Here is a 12,279-nt window from a genome sequence, read left to right on the forward strand (position 1 = left end):
AAAAAAAAAAAAAAAAAAGAACAGATGAGAAGTCTCTGAAATATAAATAACTAAGGTTTAGTCTATTTTCCAAGAAAAGCTTCTCCAGAGAACATGTGGCCCCACAACAGAGAGGCCTGCCCTTTCACTCTTTTTTGGCTTTAAAAATAAGCAGCCACGGGGACTTCCCCAGTGGTCCAGTGGTTAAGCATTTGCCCTCCGATACAGGGAACACAAGTTCAATCCCTGGTCAGGGAACTAAGATCCCACATGCCGCAGGGCAACTAAGCCCGTGCGCCACAACTACAGAGCCCATGCACTCGCCCGCACACCTCAACTAGAAAAGCCTGCGCACTGCAACAAACAGCCCGCATGCCAAAAAGAAAGATACCGCATGCCACAACGAAGATCCTGTTTGCCGCAACTAAGACCTGATGCAGCCAAGTAAATAAATAAATATTAAAAATAATAAAAAATAAATAAATAAGCAGCCACATGAATGTATTATGAGAGAAAGTCAGAAACTGTAGAAGGGACACAACTGAGCAAGACTCAGCCACACTCAGAAACCCACAATTACAGCCAGAGGATAGAATTCAAGGGTGTTCACTTTATTTATTTATTTATTTTTTTTTAATTTTTTTGGCCACAGCACGCAGGAACTTAGTTCCCTGACCAGGGATGGAACCTACGCCCCCTGCAGTGGAAGCACAGAGCTTTAACCGCTGGCCCGCCAAGGAAGTCCCAAGGGTGTTCACTTTGTAACAGTTAGCTTTACATATAAAGTGGTTTTCTGTATCTGTGTTTTATTTTACAACAAAAGAAGAAGGGATAAAGTTAACCATTATAGTGAGTTCCACTGAAGACCCAAAACCTACTATCTAGTAAAAGACAGAGGTTGTTACAAGCCAAGAAGTGTAAGATGAGAACAGTAAACAATTAAAGAGAAAGGCTTGAGAAGAATCTATACAAAGCTTTCACAACAGCAGACACACTGACTTCAGTGTGCAGACAGGAGAGTATTTCATGACTCAGAGAACCTAAAATAATCAGAGTTCCAAAAGTACAGAGATCGACATTAGAGCCAGAGGCACGAATGTAAATGGAAAACACAGAGACAGAGCCAACAGGCTAACCAGAGAGGAAGTCAAAATGGGAAAAACAAAACTTCATAAAGGGTTCATGTCGTAATTATTATGATATGAAGACGTAAGTTAAAAAAAAAAAGTTAACCTAAGAAACCTCCACATTCTGCCTTGAAAAAGGTTCAAAAGAGGTAGAAACTCAGCAGGAGGCAAGTTATACTAAGATACAACATTAAACAGGATTTATTTTTATTCTAATATTAAGCAAAATAAAACAGGTCAAAGATCACAAAAAGCAAGATGCATATAAAAGTTATAAGAAACTGATAATTCAATACTGATTTACTAATATAATAAGATTAGAGGTAAAAAGAAAGTTAGATAACTTAAACGTTAAGCTTTTTGATATGGGGAATTATGCACTTTGGGTTTTAACTATGAACTTAAGCAACTTAAAAGGAAAAACATAAAGCAACCTTTAAAGAAAAAACAGCCTCTTCATATTATTTCAAATCCTACTTTGATTTCTGTCAATTCATAGAAACACTGTTAAATATGCAAATACAATTCTGAAAAATGTTCATAATAACACTATCTACAATCCACTTTAACACTTTAAAGAGTCCAACTGCCCCACAACCAAGGGGAGGAAAGAGAAAGTCCCTTCCATAGCTCTGGTTCTGTTCCTCAAACTGAAAAACAGAAAGGCACTTTCCAAAATAGGATTATCAGGTTGAGCAATTCAGTTATTCTTTTCCACATAGCCTGTCTATGTGTTATGTTCTTATGATAGTGTGGCTCTAATCCTGGAATGCTTTTTACTGATCTAGTTGTTTTTAGAACATACATCTTAAATAACTGGTAAACTGGCATATAAACTACATCAATACATAAATACTGACATCAAAAAATGAAAAAAGAACTCAGAGTAAGTGCATTTACAAAGTAAGTTCAAATTGCAATGGGGAAAATATAAAGGACGGTTCAGAAAAGAATATGGCATCCGTAATATAGCTGGCTGTTTATCAAGACTTTCTTCTTTAAAACTGAAGCTCAAAATTAAATTAACCAAATATCTACCTTACATTAAATCAGGTAAGAAACAGCTTTTGAACATGACCAAAGTTAACCCATATTATACAAGTACAGAAACAAATAAGTACTACTTCAAATTCCAGCGCAGCATGAACTGCATGCCCTTTATGAAGGTAACATGTCACAGGAAGTAAGTCTGCTTACCTCATGTTCCGAAAAAAGTGCTTTCAACTGTCCCTTGGACCAATAATCCAAAGCATATGCCAAAAGCCGCATGGCGATCGTATTAATTCTCAAGAAATTTCCAACAAATACCACCTGGTTAATGTTCTGAGCACATCAAAAAAAAAGGCAATTAGTTTTCATCTTAATTTCTGTTCTCTCATAAAAGCTACCCCAAAGAGAGTACCATGTACATAGTTTTTAGCAGCAAGCTGACTGCTGATCAAAAAAAAGTATTTACATTTAATCCAGTTGATCCAGGGCTACTTAAATTTGATCCCCAGACAACTCTAAACCTACTTCAAAGTATGCCAGAAAATGTCACAGGAGAATACAGATTAGGAAAAGCATTTGAATTAAATATGACAAACAATAACTACAATTAAATAAAAAGTTTTATACAGATAAGTAAAAAATATTAAGACCCAATTCAAAGAAGAAAAGTAACACAAATAGGCAAATTATACAAGAAATATCACAGACAAAAAAATTCAACCTCACTAAGTGAGCAAAAAAAGTAAAATTTTAGATCCATTAAAAGTTAGCAAAGAACTCCACATGTTGGCAGCTTCCTTCCTTGGATGTCTGAGTGACCCAAGATCTTACATCCTGCGGAGAAGGAAGAATTCGAACATCAGCAGAAGGAGCTGGAAAAAAATCTGCAACTCCATCATTACCAAGCTGTACCAGAGAGTGCAGGAGGCACACATACCAGGAGGAATGCCTGGGGACCGAGCTCCTCCATCTGGTGGTGCCTCCTCTGCACCCACCACTGAAGAGGTTGATTAAGCCAACCCAGTATAGATTTATCATTGTTTCACAAAAAACACTGAAGGACCCAAATGTGTAACAAATTCCAAGGCAGTTCTAAAGCTGAGCTGCTATAGTAAACAACTGGGCATTCTTGATACTTGAGCAGTGAATGTGTACACGGGGAAAGGAAATAACATTGCACTTTATAAGCACTGTATTGTAAGTGGAAAATACAATGTCTTAAATAAAACTGTATTTTAAATTGGCACCATAAAAAAAATGTTAGCAAAACAAACAACTAACTGAAATTCTACCCCCAATATTAGTCAAGTTGTGGTAAAACCAATCCATTCATTCATTGCTAAAAACGATCTAAATTGGTGCAGCCCTTGTGCAAAGCATCTTGGCAATACCTATCACAATTCATAAGTATGATATTCTTTAGATGAGAAATCTCACTCCTGAATAAGTCTCTTATCAAGAATAAGTCCATCCAAGGAACAGCTTCATGCTTAAAAATGCTTTACTGCGGGCTTCCCTGGTGGCGCAGTGGTTGAGAGTTCGCCGGCCAATGCAGGGGACACGGGTTGGGGACACAGGTTCGTGCCCCGGTGCGGGAAGATCCCACATGCCACGGAGCGGCTGGGCCCGTGAGCCATGGCCGCTGAGCCTTGCGCATCTGGAGCCTGTGCTCCGCAACGGGAGAGGCCACAACAGTGAGGGGCCCACGTACCGCAAAAAAAAAAAAAAAAAAAAAGCTTTACTGCAGAACTATCATCGGCAAGCAACCAAATGCCCAGTTCTATGTGAATGACTTATAACATAAAAAGAAATCAAATATACAACCATGCAATTTATAATGTTTAAGTAAAAAACATAGAATGGTATGTACACCAACTAAAATATCTTAAAATACATAAGCACAGGACTTAAAGGAACATGCAACAAAGAAAACAGAAGTGTTAAAATATTCAAATAAAGAATTTTTAATTTCTTCATACTGATACAGTATTTTTAACTAAAAATGAGACAATCGTTTTGTACCTCTTGAGGTTTCCTTTTTAAATCACATGCTTATATTATCTATTTAAAAGAATAATTTTAAACAAAAGTGTATAAATAGGGATAAGCTATAAAGCTGCACCAACTGGATCCCCAAGGGAAGGTCATTCTTAGTTCTTTCATAGCCCTGTACAATGCTGCTTGACCTGAATGCTACAAGGCAGCACTGTAAAGAAGCTGAAAGCACAAAGACAGCTCTGCTGCAGTGGAGGGGGAGCAGGGTGGGCATTCCTCGGCCCACTCAGTCTTCTCCCAGCTTCAGTGCCTTCCTCTGGATTCATTCCCAGGGACTCTAGAGCTCAACAGTGGGCATGGCGTCTAGATTCAGCATGGCCATCCATCACCACCACCCAACAGTCCCCATCATCTGCGATACTGGCTACCTTCCCTACCTTCCTCTACTTTTCCTCTACTTCTAGATAGTAGCAGTGTTTATCTTGAGTAAGGACAAAAAAATGTATTAAGACTAATCTACAGGTGAAACGTTTTAACTTTGCCAATGAAACAAACTCCACCACTTACGACTACATTTAGGCACTGTTCAGAGAAAACAGACGTATACAAGGCGGGGCCCACATAGTAAGTTCTGTATTTTCCTCAGAGCAACTAAAAAAATCCATGTCCCCTTACTTCATTAAGGGCACACATTCTTGCTATTGAGCCAATGTTGTTGGTGATGGTGATCAAAGTCGCTCTGGCAAGGTCCTCTTTACTCACAGCTTCTCGCTTCTCCTTGCTCATCATGTTTCCAAAGCTATGATGGAAAAAAAATATCTCATTGCTAAACCAAAGGCAACACAGCTCAACAGAACTTAATGTTACTTTACTAAGACAAAAGTAACTTTCAGGGCACGACTGTTCAAATATTCAAACATCTTATTACAAAATAACAGAGCATCTGCTCAAATAGAAATGCAACTTCAAGAACTCAAGCATTCTTTTTTTTTAAATAATAGGACAAAGAATTTTAGTTTGGTTTTGTTTTTAGTTTTTTCCTCAAATATTTTTTTTAATGAACTTTTATTTTTATTTTTTTGAACTTTTATTTTATTTTATTTTTGGTCACACTGCATGGCTTGTGGGATCTTAGTTCCCTGGCCAAGGATCAAACCCATGGCCCCTGCAGTGGAAGCTCGGACTCCTAACCACTGGACTGCCAGGGAATTCCCACACCCCAAGCATTCTGAATGAGCAAATGGCTTTCCCTGTGGTTTCCACTGAAATCTAGCTTTGACGGCACGTATCTGCATATTCAGATCCACAGAAGGCACCATGCTCCTTCTGCAACCAGGCTAAATTTCAGGAAGATGCCTCAATTAGCAATTCGCCCCCAACTGCACAGCTGTTCCACTCAGCTAAATGGTCACATTCACATCTCGTAAACTGCTTTTATCTGACAGCTGAGTCCTTGAGTAAACTATTTAAGAGTTTCAGATTTCCCTAGAAGATCAGGTATTTCAAAGTACCTGACCAGCAGAATTGATATATAAATAACTATGACCTGATCACAAACCCAACCAATCAGAAAAGGAACTGATCATCATTGAGCAGATGCTACAAACATAGAAAATTAAATCTACAGCATTTACAAAGTACCTAAAATTAGTAAACAAACATGTATATGAGTGCCTTTTCTATTAAAAACCATGTGCCCCAATACGCAAAAAAGCAACTGTATTTCTAAACAATCCAAAAATGAAATTAAGAAAACAATTCCATTTATAATAGCATCAAAGAAACTAAAATGCTTAGGAATATATTTAACAAGAGAATAACACTTGTACACTGAAAACTACAAAACATTGGTAAATGACAGCAATGATCTAAATGGAAAGACATTCTATCTTCTTGGGTCAGAAGACCTGATAGTGTTAGGATGGCAATACTTTCCAAAGTGACCTAACAGACTCAACACAATCCCTGTCAAAATCCCAGTTGCCTTTTAGTGCAGATTATCAACAAGCTGATCCTAAAATTCACATGGAATGTCAAGGGACCCAGGTTAGCCAAAATAATCTTGAAAAAGAAGATTAAGTTGAAGGACTCACTCTTCTCAGTCTCAAAACTTAGTACTACAAAGCTACAGTAATCAAAGCAGTGTGGTACTGGCATAAGGATAGAAATACAGATCAATGCAATAGAAATGAGAGTCCAAAAATAAACCCATACATTTATGGTCAAGTGATTTTCAACAAAGGAGCTGAGAGAATTCAATGGGGAAATAATAGTCTATCCAACAAATGGTGCTGGGACAACTATATAGCCACATGCAAAAGAATGAATCTGAACCTCTACCTCACACCACACACAAAAATAACTCAAAATGGATCATAGACCTAAATGTAAGAGCTAAAACTATTTAAATGCTTAGAAAAAAATACAGAAGTCAGTCTTCATGATCTTAGGTTAGGCAATGATTTCTCATACATGACATCAAAAGCACAAGTGATGAGAGAGAAGATAGATAAGAATGAGTTCATCAAAATTTAAAACTTCTATGCTGCAAAGGCCACCATCAAGAAGTGAAAAGACAACCAACAGACTAGGAGAAAATATTTGCAAATTATATGCTTGATAAAGGACCTGTATCCAAAATATATAAGAATTCTTACAATTCAATAATAAAAAGACAAAGAATCCAACTAAAAAATGAGCAAAGACTTGAACAGACATTTCTCCAAAGAAAATAAAGAGCCAATAAGTATATTAAAAGATGTTCAACACCATCAGTCATCAGGGAAGTGCAAATCAAAATGAGAGATCCCCTTAATTAAGGCAATTAAAACCCAAAAGACAGACAGTAAGTATTGGCAAGGATGTAGAGAAATTTAAACTCTTATATACTGCTGGTGAAACTGTAAAATGGTACAGCCACTTTGGACAACAGTTTGACAGTTCCTCAAAAGATTAAACACTGAGTTACCATATGACCCAGCAATTCCACTCCTAGGTATATACCCAAGAGAATTAAAAACATATGTCCACACAAAGACTTGTACATGAATGTTTATAGCCCCGTTATTCATAATAAACCAAAGAGTTGAAGCAACCCAAAAGATAATCAACTGATAAATGGATAAATACAACATTGTATATCCATACAAAGAATATTATTCTGTAGTAAAAAGGAACAAAGTACTGATTCATGCTACTACATGGATGAACCTTGAAAATACTATGCTGAGTGAAAGAACCCAGTCACAAAAATCACATATTGTATGATGCCACAGAGAGACAGAAAATAGACTAGTGTTTACTAGGGACTGTGGGTGGGGGAATGGAGAGTGACAGCTAACAGATACAAAGTTTCTTTCTGGAATGATTAAAATGTTTCAAAATTGTATTATGAAGATGGCTGCAGAATTCTATAAATATACTAGAAACTACTAAATTGCACACTTTAAACAGGTGACTTCATAGTATGTAAAGCTATTTAAAGGGTAAAAGATATACCCAATACTTTAATTCCTGTATTTTTTTTAATTGGGGTATAAATGATTTTAAATGCTGTGTTAGTTTCAGGTGTACAGCAAAGTGAATCTGTTATACAAATAAGTATGGCCACTCTTTTTTAGATTCTTTTCCCATATAGGCCATTACAGAGTATTGAATAGAGTTCCCTGTGCTATACAGTAGGTCCTTATTAGTCATCTGTTTTATATATAGTAGTGTGTATGTGTCAATCCCAATCTTCCAATTCTTCCTCCCCCATCCCTTACCCCCCCCCATAACCATAAGTTTATTTTCTACATCTGTAACTCTATTTTGGTTTTGTAGATAAGTTCATTTGTAGCCTTTTTTAAGATTCCATATATAAAGTGATATCACATGGTCTTTGTCCTCCTCTGTCTGACTTACTTCACTCAGTATAAGAATCTCTAGGTCCATCCACCCATGTTGCTGCAAATGGCATTATTTTGTTCTTCTTTATGGCTGATAACATTCCACTGTATTACCTTGTATTTCTTAGAGCACACACGTCCCTTTCCCTTACCTTGAAGCCACAGCCCAGCCTGGCAGTCCAAACCTCTCATAGTCCCCTCCATAAATGTCTCGTACTAGTTTATCCACTTTGGTGCTATCTCCACGTGATGCCATTTCAAGAGCTTCTTCAAATGTGGTACAGCCAGTAAGAAGACAGCAAAGACCAAAAAAAGTTCCTCCTCCAAGACTGTGATTAAAAACAAACATAGTATTATAACATTTTTCAAAATAAGAATAGGAAGGTAATATTTATGAATCCAAAACCATATTCATGTATCAACCCACTCTTGCCCCATCCCAATCATACAGATGCCACTAAGTAGGAAACAAGTTTGTGAAAAGATAAAAAAAGTGTCTAATGGACACCTTGAAGATACCATATTCACATAAGCCAAGCAAACAAAGCAGCAAAACACAGGGCCCGCTTCTTTACCCATGTCCCCAATGCAGTCTGGGCACCTGCTGAATACTAGGAGCCTCAGGTGCAGATCAGCCCACCAGGGCCATGGTGGTACCTCTTCCCTTTCTCCAAGTGCAAGCCCCGAGTCATCCTCATCCAAGCATCTTGTCACCCTGGGTCATCAGCCCCCCTTACCCGACTAGAACTCCTCCATGAATGTGTTTTCTCTCCCAAAATTACTCCTCTCATTCTTTAACTGACACCTGTTCAAAAACTTGTTTATCCCAATCCCCAGCTCCTGTTTTTCCTCAAGTGATCGCTGATCCCTAAACCAAAAGGTATTCATTCTCATCTGCCACCTAATCCTCCCTTTTCAGACTACCCTCCCCCAAACATTTTTCTACTGCTCAGTACCTCAACTTATAGATCTCACAACATCCCCTGGCCATGTGTATGTGTGGATACATGTAAAATCTAAACTAGTTCAAAGCTGGGATCTTGCCTTGCCTTCTCCTTATAAATGCTACCTAGTAGCTTTGGTTACTTTATGGTATATGCACATCATAACACTATCTGAGGGCAGGGACCTTGGGCTCAATGAGTCTGCTGATGAGATGTTTTATGAAACTATGGTAGTGAAATCTTCAGCAATAGAGATTAAAGAAAAGTAGATCATGAAATCAGAATTTCCAAAGAGAAACAATATTTGCTTGCACAATCCCAGAGAAACATACCTTTCACATAATTTTAACAGGTTCTTGAAGATGTTCTTACATGCAGTACCTGAAAACTCAGTTTTAACCCATTATGATATCAAGAATAAACAATGACCTTTATATAAAATACATACCTGGTACCTGTGACCCGCTTATAATTATCTTTGGAATATACTGCTAAGATGCTAACCCCAGAGCCAATGTTCACCAGGAGCAGAGGGTATGGATTTCTCAAATCAAATGGTAACTTCTGACATTTTTCAGAATCAGCAGGGTTTTCAAAGTAATAGCACTGTGACCGTCCATTGAATCCAACTGAGTCAATGTATAAAATTCCTTTTATTAAGCAATCTAGTTCATCAAGTTTGCAAAGCTGAAGATCACCTATCTGTAATGAAATAAAAATGTATTCAGATTTTTTTAACAAGCCAAGCAGAAATAAAAACTCTGTTTAATAAGGCATTCCCCTCTACATAAGACAAACCATAAAAGTGCTCATGGATGTGTACTATTTGAGCTTGCTTTACAAAACAGATCTGGAGACAACAAATACAGGGATGGACTGACAAGACAGATTTCTGCTCCCACAGACCCAATACATTCAAACCACCGCAGCAGCTGGAGAAATGTGCCAAAACCCAAGCAGAAAACAAGATGTCTGCTTACGGGGACCATGAGGCAGGAGCACAGCTGAAGGCACAGCCCCATCAGAAAGCAGACTCTAAGAAGTCTAAATGATGCAAGGAGCTGGAAACACACGGCAGGAGCCACAAGAAATCCAACATCTACCTTCCAAAGACCATCTTCAAGGCTATAGAGCAGTATCAAAGTAGGCCACACTTTATTATTAATAATCTGCAGCCAAAGGACTGAAAGTATCCAATTAGAAAGTAAAATACTTCACTATTTAAACTGATTACAGCCTCAAGGGATGGGGGGAGTTTAGCAGACTCAAAATTTAAAACACTGTTATCAACTTAATTTCATTTAAATAATTAATAAAGGGATAATTAAATTATTATTCATATTATGGAACACTGTATAGCAATTAAGAATGAAGAGGATCTTTATACAAACATACATATATATCAATATATATACTTTTTTTTTTTTTTTTTTGGCTGCGCCGCAAAGCATGCAGGATGTTACTTCCCCGACCAGGGATCGAACCTGTGCCCCCTACAGTGGAAGTGCAGTCTTCACCACTGGACTGCCAGAGAAGTCCCGAGAATGAAGAGGATCTTTATTCAATTAAGAATTGAAGTGGGAAGAACTCCAAGACATGTTTTTAGTCAAAAAAAATACAAAACAAGCTGAGAAATATTTTATACAACATGATCCAATTTGCCTTATTTTAAAACCGTATTTATATGCACGTGTATGTGTCACACACAGTCATGCACAGAAAAACTAAAAAGATACATAAACTTTTAACTGTGGTAACTTTGCAGAGATGATATAAAACAACTTTCACTTTTTACTCTATGAACTTCTAACCCATTTGAATGCTACCAGTATTATCTACCTACTCAATATATGTGACAAATACAAAGATGCCTCAACCCCCTAAAGCACCTATTTCTGTTTAAAACCAAGTTTAGCCCTGCAAGTCCTCCCCCTTTAATTCAACTCTCATTTGATTACATTATACTCAATTTACTTTGATCCAAAGGAGATGGAAGTTAATAGGTAACTTCATCTTAATCCTTAAGTAATCCCTAATTACGAATATTAAATTACTCCTCTGAGGAAACCCAAGCCCTTGAAAACGTTCATCACTGTCCTTATTTTATCTGCCCATGCCCTCCCTGCCACAATGAATTCAATTCTGATTTCCTGACACTTGAATCTCAAGTGCCAGCATCTTCATGTCAAAGCAAAATCATTTTACACTGGTAGCCTACTGGAACAAAAGTAGTCTTCTGCCATTGTATGTCAAACCAATACCTCCTTTTATCTTTCCCATAATTCATGTTACCTGAAGTACCCTGCTGTGCTATTAATCCTAATGAATCCCAGCCTAATTGACAGTCAGATGACCAAATACGTAAGTTATTTCACTAACTCAAGTTACTCATAATGTATGTGTTGCACCCACAAGCAAACTCAATACAATGTGAGGAAATCTGATTCACATTAAAAAAGAAACAGGGTAAACTCCGTATTTTTAAAAATACTTCACTGTGGTTTATTAGATAATAGTTACTCCAGATGCACAAACAGGATTTGTTAGGCATTTCATTTTCCCACAGTTTTCAAGGACAGCGCTGGTGCATACAGATGAGAAATCCCAACAGCCTAAGAGCCAATCCCTAAAGTCTAAAATCTACTCTGCACCTCTCCTTGGATTAGCACACAGCACACAACCTCCGGTAACAGCCCAAATGGTATTCAAACATGTTCCAAAGGCATCTCTACAGGGTCCCAGAAATCGAAAGGTTTTCTCCTCTACCTATCAGTTATAATCCAGAGTCCACTGTGACCGCAAAGGAGGGGGACCTCCTCTCCTCCTACCTTCCCGTTTACTCACAGGTAGAAAAGAAACCACTCAAAACCAACAACCAAGGAAAATTCAAGCAAAGAATGCAAAACCAGTTTTAAAATTCATGTCAATTCTATATTATGGCTATGGTCAGTTATGGGAGAAAGAAGATAGAGGACAAAGAAAGACAAAGTCACAAATCATACAATGACACGCAAGGCTGGGGGCAGGGAGAAAATGAAAAACAACATAGGCAAAGGCAGAATCTCTCTAATAACATTCTCATTGGTGGCATTAAAAACATGGTCACTGAAGATATTTTAAATCTACACTGCACTCTGAAGGTCAGAGCCTTGACCAATTCGCCTATCAATTCTCCTATCTACCCCCACATCCACCCTCAAATGACCTAGCCTCAAGGCCTTACACACAGTGTTCACTGAATGAAAACATAATCAAGGGCCCACTGGCACTCCGCCTACTATCCAGACTCCTGTTAACAAGTGTGCAGCTCAGGACACATCAAAAGGCATTTGGGGAGAGCAGACTCTGCTGTCAACT

The 12,279-nt window shown here is 37.9% G+C and overlaps 1 protein-coding gene across 1 annotated transcript in view; it reads right to left on the reverse strand.

Moving 5' to 3' along the window:
- Positions 1 to 12,279, reverse strand: part of PANK2 (pantothenate kinase 2) — a 33,052-nt gene that overhangs the window by 5,631 nt on the left and 15,142 nt on the right. The window contains 4 exon segments of the mRNA XM_024743272.1: positions 2,304 to 2,429; positions 4,767 to 4,890; positions 8,131 to 8,307; positions 9,371 to 9,624. Coding sequence (XP_024599040.1) covers positions 2,304 to 2,429; positions 4,767 to 4,890; positions 8,131 to 8,307; positions 9,371 to 9,624 — 681 coding nt within the window.

The sequence above is a fragment of the Neophocaena asiaeorientalis genome, unplaced genomic scaffold (genome assembly GCF_003031525.2).
Source record: "Neophocaena asiaeorientalis asiaeorientalis breed wild unplaced genomic scaffold, Neophocaena_asiaeorientalis_V1.1 scaffold82, whole genome shotgun sequence".
Taxonomy (NCBI): Eukaryota; Metazoa; Chordata; class Mammalia; order Artiodactyla; family Phocoenidae; genus Neophocaena; species Neophocaena asiaeorientalis.